The 19,101-nt window shown below is 48.2% G+C and overlaps 1 protein-coding gene across 1 annotated transcript in view; it reads right to left on the bottom strand.

The window, feature by feature from the left end:
- The window catches only part of PDSS2 (decaprenyl diphosphate synthase subunit 2), a 1,501,454-nt gene that overhangs the window by 38,870 nt on the left and 1,443,483 nt on the right, over nucleotides 1–19,101 (bottom strand). The window contains exon 6 of the mRNA XM_069606567.1: nucleotides 9,115–9,246. Within this exon, the coding sequence (XP_069462668.1) occupies nucleotides 9,115–9,246 (132 nt within the window). The remainder of the gene's footprint in view (nucleotides 1–9,114; nucleotides 9,247–19,101) is intronic.

The raw sequence follows: 19,101 nt of genomic DNA, 5'->3' as shown, positions 1-19,101 counted from the left end.
ATTAACATTACCAATGTGATGTTTTCACATGCACACTGTGGTCCCCCGGGGGATCCATTTATAGAACGTTTATTCTTTGTGAATAGGCCACTAGCCGCCCCTTGCTTGCCTTCCTGTGTGCTCTGCTCATAGGACGTGAGGCACACAGGACGTCATTGCGTATGCATGATGTCACGTCGCCTAGCAACAGCTGCAAGATAACTATAAACATCAGAGATACGCCCGATGCTCAAGCTTTCTCTAACCTGTTGCCACGCAACCTAGACCTGTAACGTGGCAGGTAGGACCACTTGCCTTATTTATCACATACCAAATTGACTCTGACATTAGCAGGTTACACAACTAGCATATTTTCTCTTTTCTATTTAGAAATACGAAGAGATGGGCTGCCCGAGATAGTCTATTGGATGACTGCATTCTTCCAGGTAAAAATCTGTATAAATGATTTAGACACATTCTATCACTTATTGTACCACATTATGCTTTATGCCACTATTTTTTATTTTGTTTTTTTGTAGACGCTTTAAGGGTTTTCCACAGCCAGGTAAGTGATTTAATTTTCAACCTTAGTGTTGACTTTAGAGTTCAAATTGACGAATTTCATATTAATTTACATAGGTCTTGACTGATTTTTTCAACTTTTTTTCTCATGATTTGTATATCAACTGAATGATGTTATTGCTGATAGTTTTTAAATATTACATTTTATACAGGTGTTGTTCCTCCCCAGTTGACTATTAATCTTTCTACGGCTTGTAACAGTTTCCACCTAACTGAACATGTGAGCATAGTTAATTAAAAACTGCGAGCCAACTCAATCAAAATGTTTTCTCATGTCCTTTTGGACTTGCTCTAGTCCCAATGTTTACTGAAGGTCATTCCTGCCCATTCAATGAGAGAACATTGCCAGGGTCTCTTTTTCTTTTGCTTCCTTAGGCCGATGGGTCACAGATTAAATGATCAGCTCTGACATGGAGCAAGCCAATACTTCATAGGTCTGAGTCTCTAGCAGGGCTAACACCAGCCCTTCTTCATTCAGATGTTGATACATTTTAGTACCATACAATTCAGTCATGCCCGAGAAACCAGGCTCACCCATCAATTTCGGATGATGACAGAGACAGCTTTAGTGTGGTCTTACAAGACAAGAGAAACAGCACCCTGTGTCTATTTAGACCTGATGGCTCTAACCTAACCCTCCCCTAACCCTCCCTGCAGACCTTTCACCTTAATAGGCCACTGATCAACTGATAGATTCAAAACTTAAGAACGTTCTGAAAATCATCACTAAGCTGTCTGCCATATTACGGCTCCCTTTAAGACAAAAAAAAATCCTTTCAATCAGATGGAGTCCTTCCTCAATGTCAACTGGTGGTTACCTTGCCAATGACCAAGTCCTTCTTGAAGGCATCCCGGTGAGGGGCGTATGCATCCCTCCCATCTTGTTGACACTAAAGTTCTCTGAGCAATCCTTTTTCCATATCAGACAAATCATTTATGAAGTCACATGGACCGATAATTAAAGTTACTCACTGTATTGACTCGAGCACTCATAATCCATTGGCTTGAAAGGCTTGCGCTGCAAAGCTGCAAGAACAACATTGAGGTCCCATACTGGGTGAGGCCTATGCACCAGCGGAACAAGCCTAGGCAATCCCTTAAGGTGGGCCTTAACCACCGGGTTGGCCGCAGAAAACACATGCTCAGGTGAATTCTTTTAAGCCCCAGTAGCAGTGAAATAAGTGCAACAAGTATCCACCTGAACTCCTGAACGAGCCAGGTGTGCTGAAAAAGCCAGTAAATAATCCAGGTGACAGGGTCCATTTACTCTTATGCTGGGACCGAGTCGAGGGCATCCTGGCCTGCTGAATGATGTCCCAGTTGTCACACAAAAATTGATCATGTTGAAGCCTCAGTTGGTCAGGAACCAGGCTGCCAGAACCAGTTTGGCTGGGTCCAGATGTTTCACTGCCCCTCCCTGCTGCGTCAGGAATCCCCTGCTGGAGATCGGAAGGTGGACGGGACCCTGGGACCACAACTGCAGCAGATCCGATAACCAGGTTCTCGAAGGCCAGTGGGGGGCAATCAGGATGAGGCTGCAACCCACTGAAGCCCAAAACTTGCAGAGGGTCAGTTGGAGCAGAGATGTGGGCGAGAACGCATAACACCTGCGGCCGTACCAACAGATATAGAAGGCATTTCCCAGAGAACCCCGACCTGCCCAAGAAGCAACCTGGGGCTTGGAATTCAGACGGGATGCGAACAAAACCAGGTCTGCAAACCCCACATGCTGAACAGGGGCAACAAGGAGTCAGTGTGCAACTCCCACTCATAGGCATTGAAGCCCAAGCGGCTCAGCTGGTCCGCTTTTGCAATACTGTCCCCTGGGAAGTGGACTGCAGAAATCCAAAATCCCACCGTCGGGGCCCATTCCCAGATCAATACCGCCTCCATGCAGAGGAGGGGGGGGGGGAAACTGGTGCCACCCACATGTTGAGGTAAAACATTGTAGTACAATTGTCTGTCCTAGCCAGAACAGACCTGTCCCTGATGAGGGGCAAAACAGCCTTGAGGGCCAGCCCCACTCCCCTGAGCTCGAGCAGATTGATATGCAGGAGGGCTTCCATCCTAGACCATTTGCCATCCCTCCAGAGTAACCCCACAGCCCGAAAGAGAGGAGTCTGTCCTCATCATCAGGGAAGGCTCCAGTCAGGTGAAGGGGGCTCCCACTGAAACATTGCCATCCATCAGCCACCAGGGAAGATCGGCCAGTAGGAGCGGTGGTATTGGGATCCTGTCCAACTGAGACCCTGTTTCCTGATCCCATTTGGCCACCAGGTGGAGCTGTAGGCGCCTCATCTTGAGGTGAGCGTGCTGTACAGTGAGCACGCAGGAGGCCATCAGGCCCAGAATATGCTAGAACCACAATGCTGAGGTGGTGGTCGAGTTGGACGAAAAGTGCCCCACCGTCTTGCGGAGGGACAGGAGCCTCTCGGGCATAGAGAACACCCACTGAACCATTGTGTCCCAATGCACCCCTAGGAAGACCAGATCCTGAGATGGGCACAACTGTGACTTCCTCTGGTTGAGGGAGAACCCCAGCTGATGAAGGATATCTGCCAATCACTGGCAGAAGTGCAACACTCCCTCGGGTGACCCCACTGTCACCAGCGAGTCGTCCAAATAAGGGTACAAATGATGGCCCTCCAAGCGTAGAATGACCACCACTGCGTTCATCAACTTTGTGGAGGCACGAGGTGCCAAGTTCAGGCCGGAGGGCAGCACCTTGTACTGAAAGTGGTACAACATAACCATGAATTGCAGAAACCTCCGATTCGGTTGGTAGAAGGGTAAATGCACGTACGCATCCTTGAGGTCCAGGTCCAGTGAACACATCCAGTCACCTGCACACAGAGACACTGCTTGTGCACAAGAATAATCATCTTGAAGCGTTCCAGCGGTAAAGACACATTTAGAAACGACAGGTTCAGGACAACTGTGAGGCCAGCCTGGTTGTTCTTGGGTACATCCCAAATCCTGAAATAGTACCCGGAGCCCCTGTCTGAAAGAGGAACCGGTTCTATCGCCTGCATCTCCAAGAGCAAAAGGACCTCCCTTGGAAGAGCTGGGGACCTGATCTGACGAAAAGGAAGAGATGATGGTAGAGGCAAAAGAAGAGGAAGACTGAAGCCAGTGGAGACTATGGATAGGATCCATGGTTTCCTGAAAAGACACTTCCAGGTTTCCTGTAAAAGAGCCAAACACCCCCCCCCCCCACAGGCGAGCTTTGTTCCCCGACCTTGAAGTCTCTGCTTCTTGGCGTCAGAGGCAGGGCAGAGGAGGGGGAGCAGAAAAACACAGCACAAAGTCCTCTGCTGTTTCCTCCTGTTGTTGCTGGGAGACCTGACCGGCATCTGTGTACGAGACCTGTCCGGCCTCTGTGTACAAAGGCCCCGAAACCCCTTGAAGCCAGAGAAAGCATGGGGTTTGAACTCTGTCCTGCCCTAAGACTGAGGGAAGGATTTATGTCCAGGTTTTATCAGGATGGCCAAGGACTTGGCGGTTTGAGTGGAGGTTTTCTTCTTTGTCAACCCATCATTGGTCGACGAATGAAAAAGGTCCATGCCCTCGAAGGGCAGATCCAGGATCCGCTTCTGCACGTCAGATGAAAACTTAGTGGCGTGCATCCACGCCATCCTTCTCATTGTGACACCAAGGCACCTCTGCTGGCTGTGTTGATGTGGGAGACTGAAGACTCCATGAGGTCCTGCACAATGGCCCGGGCATCTGCCAAACATATCGTGAAGGGGGCTTACTTGTCCGAAGGGAGGTCGGGCAGAAATTCCCCAAGCTCCCGCCACAGCTTCTGGTTAGCTCCACCCAGGGGGGTGTCTGCGTTGGCTTGCTGCAGATGCAGTCCTGAGGTGGAATAACATTGCTTTCCCAAGGACTCATGCAGAGACAACTGGAGGTGGCTCTTGTGGAGGAAGATGACCAAGACGATGGTTTTGAATATAACGAGGCCGCAGCCACCACTGAAGAATGCAGTTGGGAGGCCAGAAGGATTGGCTCCCCGTCCGTCAGCCTGAACCTGCCATCCAACTTCTTGTTCATCTGTGCATTGGCCCTGGGTTTCTCCCAGACCTTGCGCGCCACTTGCAAAACATCCTTCTGGGGAGGGATGCCAGACCTCTGCTAGCACTCCCGACTCCTGGGGGGCTTCTTCCGGCGGGGGGATCCCCAAGAACTCTGCCAGGCCCTGAAGCCTGTCATGAAAGGCCTTAACGGATACCAAGGGTTCATCAGCCTGGGTGCGATCGTCCTCATTGCCTCCACTTGTTTACAGACTGAGGGGAGTCCGGGCCCAAGACAGGTCCAAAGGCTGTTGAGGGGGAGTTGTTGGTGGTACAGGAGGAGGGGTCATAGCCAGTAGGACCTGGACTGGGGAGGGACCTGCACTGGGGCCGACAGAGCTGGAGGAACGGGAAGAATACCCAGAAGAGGGCGGGGAGGCACCACCTGTGGCATGACCTCCTTAACTATACCCTTCAGGAGCCCCTTCATCTGAGGGGAAAGCATGAGGAAGGGAAGCGCTCGAAGAAGCGGTCCTCGCTAGACGCCGAGTCCCCAAGGGCCCGCCCTTTAAAGTCGCTGGGCCTCTGCTCCTGGTCAAAGCGCTGAGGTGCCTGAGGTGTGCAGCCACAAGGCTACGATGGGTAGATGGATCCCTGAGGAGACCAGGAGCCTGCACCGTACAATACGCTGCTGCTTCCAGAGGGAAGGGGACTGGGATCATCTCACAAAGCCCATTCAATGGGAGAAAGCACGGACGGGCCCCGAGTTGGATCCAAGATGGCTGCTTGCCTGGCATGCTCCACCATGTGCACCTGCGCAATTTTGAAGCCTGCACCATGCCTTGGGCGAGAGGGCGTGAAGGTCCTGAGCCACGAGAGGCCTCAGACATGGGAGGATACAGCTCGGGTTTTTGCACCCGAAGCAGAAGTGTCAACCTCAGATCACTGTGGTAGGCGCTGAGCCCTCTGCCGTCTGGCCGGTAGTCGTAATGCCCTGACTCACAATCTCAGAACGAGCTCTGGTAGGCTGGAAGCCCTCGCCACCTGTGCCGGATCGAGCCAAGGATAGACTCTTGGAGGTGGCACTCAAAGATCCCTTACCCCTTGGGGTTGAAGAGGACGATCCAGATTGCCCTTCTGAGAACAGCCTTGTAGGGCCCCTGAGCTCGGGAGCCGGTAGCCTCAGAGGGCTCGGGCCTGCCAGAACCTGAATCCGTGGAACCCCTATTCGTGGGAACCCCAGGGAAGCAATCGCTGCACTATGGAGCCGTACTGAACATAGGGCCTACCTTGTCTTGACGAGAGGTCCTGGAGACAAAGTCCTTAAGGTGGGGCGGAGGAGAAGTGTGGAAGATCTCCCTCCACCGCGACAACCAAGTCTTCAATGCCCTGTGACCAAGAGCACTGCAAACCGAACATGCACCCCAGTGGTGATCGGGCCCCAAACACTCAAGACAGACTGGATGGGGGCCGACCAGTCGCATGAGGCACATGTCGTGAATCTCCCAGCAGCCGAAATGCGCCTTGGGAGGCGAGGCACCAAATGTAAATTAAGTAAGATTGAAAAAACTAAACGGGGAGCAAGCGGAAAGCTAAAAAAAAAGTGTCTGTGCTAGCTGCCAGGTCCGACGACACAGTCTGTGTGGAAAAAGGGAATGAGGTAAGGCGCCGGAGGGCAGGGCCTCAGCAGAGCGTTCCTACGCCCAAGGCCGTGCTCCACGGGCTATACTAAATTTAAAGGGGAAGCTACATTTTTCACTGCCAAAGGTTCCGGTACCGTCCCTATGTTGGGGGACACCCACAAGGATGGAGGAAAGGGGACATTGTGTATTGTTTTCCTGCCACATTGTAGTTTTCCAACACCATTGTATATGCATGCCCAAAGGTCCGCTAGGAAAGTAACATGAGGAACCCTCACTGCAGGTTCAGGATTTGCTACAGGTCTCTACAGTTACTAATGTGGCACGCTTCCCTTTAGGATCCAGCAGGATGTGAGAGTTTCTCTTATATCAATGTTCAAATGTTTCTTTCTCTTAATATTTATTTACAAATTTTGTGCACAGGAAAACCTCCACACCATGTTTCAGAACGCAGCACAGGTTGTTCTCTTTCCTCACAATATGATCGCGGAGCTTTTTGTTTCCCTTTTTACTCCATGTCCATTTACCATCATTGAACACCTTAGAGCCTTAACACCCACCAGGTTCCAGAATGCATTGCAGATTGCTCTTCTATTCACAACATTCACTGGATATTCTGATGCACTTGGGAATCTTCACAACACTTTCCACTCTCCCACGATACTCACTGGCTTTCGGTTTGTGCTTAGGAAACATCACTTAAGATTCAAGGATGCAGCAAGGTTTTTCAGAGGCTCTCAGAACCATCAAAAGTGAAGGGCTTGGGAATCTTCACTATGGTTTCCAAGATGCAGAAAGGTTACATTCTCACTCTAACCATCATGATGTCCTTGAGCATTGGGCCATTGTTTCACTCTGCAGGCATTCTCCATCCTCCTTCAGCATTTTAGAGATATTAAACCCTTTAGCTACTGGACAATGTGTTGGTTGGCCTACAACTCCACACCTGGGTAGACACCAGCTGGCTCTGCACGCTTCAACTGGGTGGTAGTGTGCGCCCAAACTCGCTTTGAGGCATACGCCACATGTCCTCCTTCCGTTTTCCCTGGTGTCCTCTGACTATTATGGGTTAAAGCTTCAATATTTGACGTGCAGCTGTAGGAATCACCTGAGATTTCTGGCAGCCTTGTTGACTGATGCCTCAAGTACGATCCGTCCTGCTGCCTCTTGTGGGATATTTCTTTTCTACCGCAATTGTTTGTTCTGGCAGAATCTCTTTGCTTCTTGAGTGCACTGGGCATTGGCCATCATCCTCGGCTTTCACTGACACATCCCACCTTTCGTCCAGCAGTGCTTAGTAGTGCTTAGCAACCTCTGTCCTTGGCTCTAGCAGGGTATCATCACATTCCAGCCAGTACTGCTTGTATGTCTCTCTTCTCGGCTCTCAATGTTACTGTCCTTCCTTCGCATCTCCTGCAGTGCTGTCGGTCCACTCACATGACATCAGACACAGGAGGGTTTTTTAGCCAATGAGGAGGGAACCCCCACAAACACACAAAAATGCAGTAGTGCACATTAAAGAGGAATTTGGGGGCACAAAGAACATTGCGTCAACTGTGGTAACATGAGGAAAAGCATGAATAAAGTAACAAAACTAAGACAAAGGATACTAGTGTAAAAGTGTGTCTTAAAAGCAGATTAACGTAACTTTTTAAGGACAACCAAACTTGGCTGTTTTCTGCATATGCTATGTCAATCTTATCAATCTTGGGGTGTTGTCGGCAGATGATAGGGACAGCCATATATAAAGTGCAGCACCTTCGCACTCGCTATGCTAAATAGTTTAAAGTAAATAGGAACAGAACTTGGCTTAGATGGATTTCACAGCAGTTTCCAAAAACAAAAGTGGGGCTTAAGTAAAACCTGTTATATATAGAAATGTGCCCCTTCCTTGTGAAACAGAGTGCTACAAAAAAAGAAAGAAACATAGCATAATAAAACAAAACAATACAAAGGTTGACTCTGCGTCCCCTATGCCCTGGAGAAGGGGCAGCGAGAAGAAGGAAAAAAAAAAAGTCCTTGTGTATGGCACAGGGGGAATAGCCGGATATTGGTCCAGCTGATCTTGGCCTTGCAAGGTCTCCTCCAGAAATGTTTGCTAAGCTTCAACTCTTGAGAGAAAGATGTGCAGATAATAGTACATACAAATACTTAAAAAAAAATTGTATTGGTTCATAGAAACCTCATACAACCTTAAAACACAATCATGATAACATTACTGTATCACATCATTAAATACAATTATATATGTATAATTATATATGTATCCGCAATAATACATTCTATTTATTAACAGTAAAATACATTCAAGAGCCTTACCACACAAGTTCCATCAATACAATTCATCTCTTGGTTACAAAAGGTCTAGAAAATCTCCACGAGGTTTACATCTTTTAAAAAGGATACAGTTGTAATTGTCAAGGAAGTTGAGTGACCCTCTAATACCGTGAACAAAAAGGAGGGCTCATTCAAATATGCCCAGTCATGAATCAACTTTAGAAAATAATAAATCCCTTTTCTGTTGTAAAGTTCAAATGGCCTTTGGCAGGCTATATGCGGTGGCGCAAAGTCATTTTGCAGCACAGCCAGTGAAGGCCTCTTGAGTCATCCAAGTGGTTTTACTTTGTGCATCTGACAAGATGTTACATATCTTCAACATCGAAGTCAGACAACACTTTATCCAATCACCTATGTTTATTCCATTTGAGATAAAACTGTTTCCTTTGAAATTGCCATTGCACTGTGGAGGAAAACGTTCTCTTACCACCTCAAACAAGTACGTCCACGTGGGGCCATTGTTGGGACAACCAGTGGAAACAAAGCTAACCAAACACTACCCCAGGTTTAGACTACTAAACATACAGCAGCTGGTACCAAACCAACTCCACAGAGTGTTTTACCTCTTCAATCTGATGGATCCAAGCCTCTCGTCCAATCTTCTCCTGATGCAGTACTACTGGTGCTGAATTGAGGCTGAACACTGAGGTGCTGGCTGACTTTTCCTTGACAAATGGCTGCAGGTCAGAGTGAAGCTATAAAAAGAGTAAAACATTTGAATAACAAAAAAAGAGAAAAATCTAACAGCTATTAAGACTCAAATTTAGAAGCTAAAACAGTCTGAAAAACCATCCAAATCCACCACCGAAGGCATCCCAGCTACGATTTCACTCCATGATATGTCTATGTTTTGAGACAACACTTGTTTCAGCAACCAGCATTTGTGATTAGGTCCCCCCCCCCCCTACTTGGTTCTGAACTCACCAGTGCAGTGCCTCAGAGGCTGGGTGCCACTGTAAACTAGTTGATGTTGGGCCTGTGGAGAATCCCCTAGGTCACCATACCCTAGTTTCTGGCACATGGCAGGGGACAGTGACTTTTTCTCAGCCCAGTCCAGTCCCAAGAGCCCCTTCTCTCCCCATCCAACTGATCCATCAAGGCCGACCGGCATCAAAAGGGTTAATCCCCAATCACCACCCTTAGAATAAAGTGCAAGGTAAAAAGGCACTCCGCCACAAATGCCAGAGCCTGCAGCTCCATTTAAACAAAATCTCCAACTCCATTGTAGAAAAAACTGCCTTTTCTTTTAAAAAGAAACATTTTCGATTCACTAGCCATTGGTCCCGTGTTTTGTAGCATTGTTGAAACTACCCAAAACATTAGGGGAGCCATTAAAAAAATGAAAAGGGGTATTTGATGTGTCTGAGATTCCTGCGTATACAATGTTGCAAACCCACGGTTTCCTGAACGGGGGCGGGGTGGCAGGGGGGGATTGTATCTAAGAGCAAATAAAGTTAAAGAAACATTGTCCCATGGCAGAGACTTTCTCTGCCGACAATGTAATGTGGCAGTTTTCTGGCAATAACAGATTATTCACTCTTCCGGAGAGTAATAAAGGCTTGCAGTGTGTTTCTTTTTTAGAATTAACATGCTGGGAAAGCTTAGGCTCTCCGTAAAGCACAAGCAACACAGAGGAGGGTCAGAGGGATTTCTGGCATTCAAGATGGTAACATCAGTGGGCAAGATTGGACAGAAGGTGGGGGTTGGGTGTTAAGGAGGTGGTAACCCAAGACAGGGGCAGGTGGCAACACCAGAAGCTGAGAGTTGGCAGAGGGATATGGTGGGAAGGAAGAGGAGGAGGTAGTAAGAGGAGAGGGTGCGACAGAGGGGAGAACATCAGAAGGAGAACCGCATAAGGAGAATGAGTGGATAAGCTCAGGCAGGGCTCAAATTTGGAGACAGGGTATGGAAGGAACTGGTAAAACCCACAGGCCAGAGGGAGGTGTGCACACAGAGGCTGGGAGTTATACTGAAGAAGTCACTTCTGGGGTGGAGAGTAGTGCAGTGGAAATAGTTCATGGCTTGGCATGGACCCATATCCAGAGGTGTGGACAGGGGTTTGTGAAGACATTGTTGAAAAGATCAAGGGCCCTTTCGTCCGATCTTATGTAAGGGCTAGTTTGTAGGCCAGGCACGGATTAAGGAAGGGAGACTCAGAAGGTGGGCCAAGGAAGAGGGACAAAGTTATCCTTATGACTCCAGAGAACACTACAGGAGTTGGGTGCAACTAGCGGGTTGAACAACAAAACATGGGCGAAGGAATTAGGCAGCAAGAGCAGGAACATTCTGGCAGGAGAGGATGGCCCTCGGTAGGACCAGTTGGTGGGAAGAGGAACAAGACCAGGGCAGGGAGGTTACTGTTACAAGGATAAGTGAGAGGAAGTTGGGAATGCTGAGCAAGCCCAGGGTTCCCTCTAGCTCTCCCTGCCAGCTAAAACTACATTCTGTATACCTCCTCAGAGGACTTGATGCCAGAAGTAATTTGGGGTATGTACACCATAAAGCTTGCAACAAGCTGGACCTAGAGAGAGGGTTTGGCAGCCCACAAACCTGCAACAACAGCAGAAGGGAGGTGGAGCCACATCTGCTGAAATATAAAGAATAAATACAATGAATAGAGAATATGTGGTCTCGGCTTTCACCGAATACTGTTCATATACTCTGAAATAAAAGATGTGTGGCTTTGATAGCACAAAATGTTGCATTCCCAGAGAGGAATGAGGAGCTTGCCAGAAGAGTTCTCCTGTTATTTTGACTCTGGCTTCTAGTTCTTTGAGTAATAGTGAGCAGATAGTTTGAATGCCATTTCTTCCATTTTGTATAGCCAGAAGTCATAATCATGCTACTCCCTCCATTGCTGTGATTATTAATCACAACGTCATTTGGCAAACATCTCTAATGCCTCCATCCAGGTATGAAGAACATTTAAGCCCTGCTTAGATTTCTGTGTCAGTGCCTGGTGGCAAAGTTCAAACAGTTGTTATTTGCACATACACGTTGGTTGGGATAAATGTCTAAAGTGAACAGGGTTTTAAACACACCTAAAAAGGATGTTCTCACCTCAGAACACTACTGTCTTACTCAGGAGGGTTATGGTGCCCTTCAAACCTACAATTGGGCAAAGGGTTTATAGAACATCATAGGGTCCAAACTCCTAGGTTCTTTCCTCAGTTTCTCCTACACTTGCAAAGCCTAAATTCGCAAGGTTTCCAGGTAGCGCCCCACTTCTGCCCTCGGGGTTGCAGTACTCTTCTCCCCAATCATCATGAGAAGCCCCTGCGCCTTCAGCTGCAGTTTCTTCTATTTTTTTTTTCTTTTTTCTCTCTCTCTCTCTCTCTCTCTCTCTCTCTCTCTCGTCAGGCATCACAACTCTCTAACATCCCCCATGCATCTGCTAAACAGTTTACTGATCCTCCCCTTGCACACTCTGCATTCTCCCGTCCTCTGCTATCCTGACTTGAAGCGAAAGCACTGCCACACAAATGGTCCTGCACCAGCCCCCAGATTCCTATGCTCTGGCTCTCACTCAGGGTTCCGGATCTGCAATACTGCATGAAAATCCATTAATCTCTTCATTGCTGCTAGTAACCATGGCTGATGTTCATGCCTCGTTTCAGGTTTGCAGATTGGGTGCCCTGTCAGCATTCAATACTTCTGCTGAGACTTATTCATCTGACTCAACTCCAGCATAGCTTGAATGGACTCAGTGTGGGCTACCTTTTGGTGCTGAGCTAATTCCTAATCACTTTAGTCCTTCCCCTGTCCTTCCATCTCCCAGAGGCCCATGAGGCTCTGTTGATTTCCGAAATATAGACCTATAGGTTGAAGACCTAATAGCAGGCCTGTCAAATGGCCATTATTTTCTTAGGAAAAGACTGGAGGTCTTTTTCAGTCTACATGCAGGCATTGGCATATCAAAGAAATTGACCAAAAGTCTAGACCAATCCGGGTCAGGGAGGTTGTGCCGCAGCCAAATTGGTCGAGGGAAAATTTTTCAAATGTCTTTGGATGAATTTCTGTGCAAATGTATGTAAGGGGGTGGGTTTGGGTAATAAAGATGGGGGTGGGGAGTGAGGGTTGCAGGGGTGGAGCGGTCTCCCCCCACTTACATTTGTCTTGAAATTTTCCAAACAAAAAAAAGCTAATTTGGCAAAATCTCCCTTACCAATTATTAGAGGAAATCACATAGAACGTCCAAGCCTAGTCCTGATTCTTCGTTACTGCTACCTCTTAATGTTCTCCTTCTGCCACCTTTTGATCTTCTATTGCCTCCTGATATTTTCCTTCTTTCACTTCCTGATAGTCCCCTCCTGACACCTCCTTACGTTCTTGTCATGATGCCTACCCCAGGCATCCGGACCAAGCCCATCTGCCCCGGGAGCAGGCATCTAGACATTTAGTAAAACCCCAGCACCCCCGGCTAGGGGCTATCTGGGTTCAGTCCTGGCACCTTAGGCGCCAGGCTCATAATAGGAATCAGTACTGGTGCCTAAGGCGCCAGGCTCATAGTCATTACTTACCTCAGGCAGACCATGCTGCAAATGACTCCAATCCAACATGAAGCCTGAAAGGGACTATTTTTCTACAGGGACTATTTTTTACTCGGGTGTGGTTCTAGGGACTTCTTACCTGGGACTACTTTTGAGGCTATTTAAACCACGCCCAACCAGCAACACACGCTTCGTGTTATTCTGCATCCAGCAGCGCAACACTCACCATGCCTGCAGCCTGCATCCAGTCTTCTGCCACGCCCGCCTCGAATCCGGAGCTCCTAAAACAAAGAGGAAAGAAAGGGACAAGGTTAGAAAACAAACTTATTTCTATTCCACACCTGATTCTGGATCCATCTTGTCTCCGGACCTGTAAAGAACATCATTTCTGCACGCGCCGCACCTCCAGCTGCAGCGCCATACTCACCAGTCTTCACAGCATCCTTCGGGTCGGCGCTGCCTCCATCATTTCTTCGCCGAACTTCGTCACCTAGGAGACAAAAGAAAACCACAAAGTGCGCCGAGGGAACCAACAAATATAATTCTTACCACCATAGACTTACCTGATTTACCACCGGAGGCATCCTTTTGTGACTCTCCATATTTTCACATGCCGCATCTGTAAAGAGAGACAACACAACACGTTTTCCTCGTGCAACATTTACCGGACAGCGCCGGGTAATACAGATTCTTACCTGAGCGCCACCAGCTGCCACAAGAGCATCTTTTCATGAGCCAGCTGCAAGACAAGAAAGGAAGGGGGGCACAAGAGTTAACATCGGACATATTGAACTCTATGAACTTAATACTTACTGGACCTCACCAGGAACCTCAGAGTCAATACTCTCCAGAACTCTCCCAAGCCTTACAAACCAGTGAAGTAACTGGAATCGACGTGCCCCTGCAAATCCACGCAGGATGGAGAGCTCATCTTTCAAGAATATAAGGTGAGATTGGTGTGAGGGCATTTTGGAGGTGATTAGTTGGGGAGGACTGTGGGGTGCCATCACTTGAATCCACAAGTGGCTAAATCCATCCCTCCACTTGCAGGAGAATATTCCTACGGGTTAAGCAGACAAGATTAGGAGGGCAGATCCAGTCAGTCATCGCTGCAGTACGCATCACGTGGGTGGAGACCGCAGCTGTCAGAGTTCGACCGACGCCCCTGTGAGAGCCAGGTGAGCGTAACAGAACGCAAAGCCTATCTACAAATCCCCACCCGGGCGTTATGGAAACCTCAGAAACTGACCAACTAGCCCTATTGTTAGGGGAATTTAGGGCAGAAGTGCACTCCGCGAACCAAGAGACTAATGCCCTCGGGAGAGAACTGATTGTGTCAAAGGAGCGCACTGATGATCATGCTAGACAATTACTGCAAAACCAAGCTGGGCAAACACCATTACCTGGACTCGGGGGGGAATCCAACTCCTGTTTCATCGAGCAATCCTGTGCAAGTGGTTCTACCAGGGAGCATTCCTTTAGCTCCACCCAAACGTTTTGCTGGGGACCCAAAAAAGTTTGCCATATTTATGAACCAATGCCGCTTGCACTTTTTATGCAGACCTGGAGCTTTTCCGAACGACCGAACCAAAGTTGCCTTTGTACTATCATATCTTAGTGGCAGCGCAGCGGATTGGTCAATTCCATTAGTTAACCAGGATGACCCTCTTCTTCGGGATTTTCAAGGTTTTCAATTGAGCATGGAAAGACTATTTGCCAGACATTCACAGGGACAGGCCCTGGATAACGAACTTTTATCATGACGACAAGGTAACCAGGATCTACTAACCTATATTGCCACTTTCAATAGGTTAGTGGTGGAAACCGGATGGCCAGAGGTAAAACGAATGTCATTATTTCATCGTGGACTTCGGGGTGAACTCAAAGACGTTTTGGCCCAAGTTGTGAACCCACCTCAGGATTGTGCAGAATACATAGACTTAGTGGTCCAGTTAGACCACCGACTTCAGAATAGAAAGGCTGATCGAACGAAGTTCGAGAATCGGGTATTGGTTAAACCCAATGTTACCCTCAAAGGAACAGATGTATCAGAACTGATGCAGATCGGGGGGTCAAGGGACCCTTAACTCAAAAGGAAAGAGAAAGAAGACAGCAGATGCAATTGTGTCTGTACTGTGGGGCCTCAGGACATTTTCTACGGGATTGCCCTATAAAAACATCTAAAAAAGTAGTCGGAGTTGCTGATAAAAATCAAACAGAGCCTGATTCGGGAAACGACCACGCCCGACAAGCGTAGAGGTCCGCTTGCCGAGCTCGAAGAAGGATACTCAGACCTCACACTTCATCATACCAATGGTCCTTATAGATCCAAGGCAGCCATCACGTATGCACGCAGTGAGGGTATACATTGATAGCGGGCCATAGGAAACTATGTGGACCACGAGTTGGCTTCTAGGATGAATCTATCTCTCTGCAAAAAGACCACTTCGGATGTCATCACTGCAGTCGATGGAAATGAAATTGCCTCTGGGCCTGTAACTCATTCCACCGCAGAGATGACACTATTGGGTCAGGATGGGCATCGAGAGACTATTGTGTTTAATTTAATCAAAGCCCCGCAGTTCCAAATAATACTGGGGATACCTTGGTTGGAAACACATAATCCTTGTATTGATTGGCGAGAGAAGAGAATAACCTTCCCGGATTGTGCACATACTTGTTACCCAAAAAAAACCTTGAACCAAGGCCTGGCCACAGTCGCTACTCCAGTCGTGCAGTTACCTCAGGAATATCAAAAATTCCAGGATGTTTTCCAAAAGGAACAGGCAAACACCCTACCACCTCACAGATCATACGATTGTCAAATCGATCTCATACCTGGCGCACAACCTCCAAGTAGTAGGATCTACGCCGTTAATGAAACCCAAAAACCTTCACCTACGACAATACTTGGACCAATACCTTGCTAATGGCTTCATTCGTCCCTCCAAGTCCCCTGCATCTTCAGCTTTGTTCTTCGTGCCTAAAATGAAGGTGACCTCAGAACGTACATAGACTACCGCACATTAATTCAGATCACGGTTAAGAACTGATACCCATTGCCTCGGATCCCCGAATTACTAGACCAAGTAAAGGACGCTTGCATCTACACTAAATTAGATCTCCGAGGGGCATATCATCTGGTACGTGTAAAGAAAGGCGACAAATGGAAGACTGCTTTTTGCACTAAGTACGGGTTATTTGAATACCAGGTGATGCCCTTTGGGTTGTGCAATGCACCAGCAGCCTTCCAGTATTTTATGAACGATGTCCTTCGTGAACTCATTGACGTTTGTGTCGTTGTATACATAGACGATATTCTAGTGTACTCCTCTTCAGAATCAGACCATGTGAAGCACGTTCGTGCTGTCCTTGAGAAACTACGCCAGCACAAGTTATATGCAAAATTGGAAAAATGCGTTTCTCATGCTACGGAAGTTGAATTCCTTGGATTTATCTTGACTCCAAAAGGAGTCCGAATGGACTCTCGAAAGGTGGACGCAATCCTCAAGTGGCCACCACCCAGTTCAGTTAAAGGGGTACAAAGCATGCTCAGATTTGCTAATTTCTACCGCAGATTCATTCCAGATTTCTCACATGTTGTACACCCCATCACAGCACTTTTGCGAAAAAATAAACGCTTCTTGTGGACCGAAGAAGCTGAAAAGGCCTTCCAAGAGCTGAAAGCGAAATTCACGTGTGCACCTGTCTCAAAGCATCCCCGCCCTGAACTTCCATACATAGTTGAAACTGATGCATCCAGTTTAGCCATGGGAGCTGTCCTGTCCCAGAAGGATCCTGAAACCGGTCAACTTCACCCAGTAGCATTTTGGTCCAGAAAGTTCTCGGCACCCCAGTTAAACTATGCAGTTACCGATAAAGAATTATTAGCCATCAAATCCGCCTTCAAGGCTTGGCGGCATTATCTTCTCGGTGCCAGGCATACCATTATGGTAATCACCGATCACCGGAACTTGCAGTATTTAAAAACAGCTAAGGCCCAATAGTCGCGTCAACTTCGATGGTGTCACTGGGATCAGAGATATCCTCGTCAGAGAACGTTGTTTCCGATTCTCCACCCTCCCCTAGCTCCTCACCTTCTTTCCTTTCTGTACCCTTCTCTCCTTTTCTTCTTGGTCGCTCCTTTTTTTGGTGTAGATAAGGACGGCCACGGAAGGAAGCCACCGTGCTACCTGAAAAGGGTGCCCAGGGCCGCCCTCTGGGAACGCCAAAAAGGGGAAAAGGCCCGAAGGCACAAAAAGCCCCTGAGCGACCCCTGAGATGTAGTCTTGAGACGGGGCCTGGCTGAAGAGATGGTCAGCGTAGATATAATGGAGGAGCTCCAGAGGAAGGCAGTCCAAGAGGTAATGGTTGATCACAGGGAGAAACCCAGTTCAAGAAAAGAGAACCAGGAGAAGTCGGCAGTCCAATAACAGGCCCAGATCCGGTACACTGGGAAGCAACAGAAGAAGGTGACCAAGCGGTAGAGTAGACCATCCGAAATCAACAGGCCGGGGTCCGGTACACAGGATAATCCAGCAGGAAGATGAGAGGAAGCAAGGGAGGAGACTGGTACAGGAAGACAGAACGGAGAAAAGGTAAGGAACACAGAGTGAAGGAAATATGGGACGGGGTGGGCTAGAAGACTGGAAGGAGAGCAAGGGGGAATGAGAGGAGCGGAAACAAACAGGGGGGAAAAAAGCTCAGAGCAATGAGGAGCAGGCAAGTAAGAGAGGAGGAACGGAACCCGATAGGGATCGGGGACCGACAGAGAAAATACACAAGCGTGAAAAGCTGCGAAAGCACAGAGCGTAGAGCACTTTCGGAAAAGGAAACCGGAAGCGTTGCAACACGTCCGCGATCCGGAAGCAGGAGGCTTTAAGCTTCCGAGCCGCGTCAGCGCGCAACACTAGAACGGTCTAAAGGAGAACGTGACGGGTGAGCGGAGCGTGTGAAGGGCTAGTATCTGCGCCGCCAGTGGCTCCACTGGCTCCACCCACCTCGCGGCATGACAGTATGCCCCCTCCTTATGGCTCCTCCCCCTGGTTTACCTGGATGAAATAAATGCAATTTGCGCAGCAGGGAAGGGGCTGTAATATGGGAGATGGGTTCCCAGGAGTTCTCCGAGGATGGGAAGCCCTTCCATTGTACCAAATATTCCAATTTGCCTCTGTGGTACCTGGAGTCGCAAATCTGAGCTACCTCATATTCCTCCTGAGTGGAAGCCAAAGGCATAGTGACTCTCTTAGTTTGACGAGTCCAGGTGTCGACATGAAAGTCTTTTAGCTGTGATGAATGGTTGACCGGATGGACCCGGTTAATGCTGGTTGCAAGTTTGAGACGAAAGGCCACAGGGTTGATTTTTTGTATAATCTTGAAGGGCCCTAAGAACTTAAGAGAAAGCTAGGATGGATGGGCCCATCGTGGGAGGTATCTCGTAGAAAGCATAACTAGAGATCCCACTCTCCAGCCAGGGACAGGTTGACAGTGTTTATTGGCTTGAGACCGGTATCGATCTTGCGCTGCCCTAAGGCTTTCCCCTGCCTTCTTATGTATTTCTCCAAGGAGAGTGAGAGAGGACTCAACAGATGGCACGCTGGTAGAGAGACAGGAGATAGGAAGAATAGATCGAGGATGGTAGCCATAGGTACAGAAAAAGAGACTGAACCCTAGAGCAGAATGTAGAGAGTTATTGTAGGAGAATTCAGCCAAAGCCAATAACGAGCACCAATTGTCCTGCTGGGAGTTGGCAAAGCACCTCAGGTATTGTTCAAGAGTTCCATTTAGCCGCTCAGTTTGTCCATTGGACTGCGGGTGAAAACCCGAAGTGAGAGCTCTTTCAATACCCAGCCGCTCACAAAGGGCTTTCCAAAAGCGGGAGGTGTATTGACTGTCCCTGCCAGAGATGATTTTAGAGGGCATTCCGTGCAATCTGAAGATATCTTGGAGGAACACTTCAGCCATTCTGGCGGCTGTAGGGACTCCGGGAAAAGGGGAAAAGTGAGCCATCTTGGAATATGAATCTACTACCACCATAATACACGTGCATCCCTGAGAAAT

This window comes from Ambystoma mexicanum, chromosome 4p, assembly GCF_040938575.1.
Source record: "Ambystoma mexicanum isolate Mex_15411 chromosome 4p, UKY_AmexF1_1, whole genome shotgun sequence".
NCBI lineage: Eukaryota > Metazoa > Chordata > Amphibia > Caudata > Ambystomatidae > Ambystoma > Ambystoma mexicanum.
The sequence above is the reverse complement of the archived record's forward strand: the minus strand, read 5'-3'. Positions and strand labels throughout refer to the sequence as shown.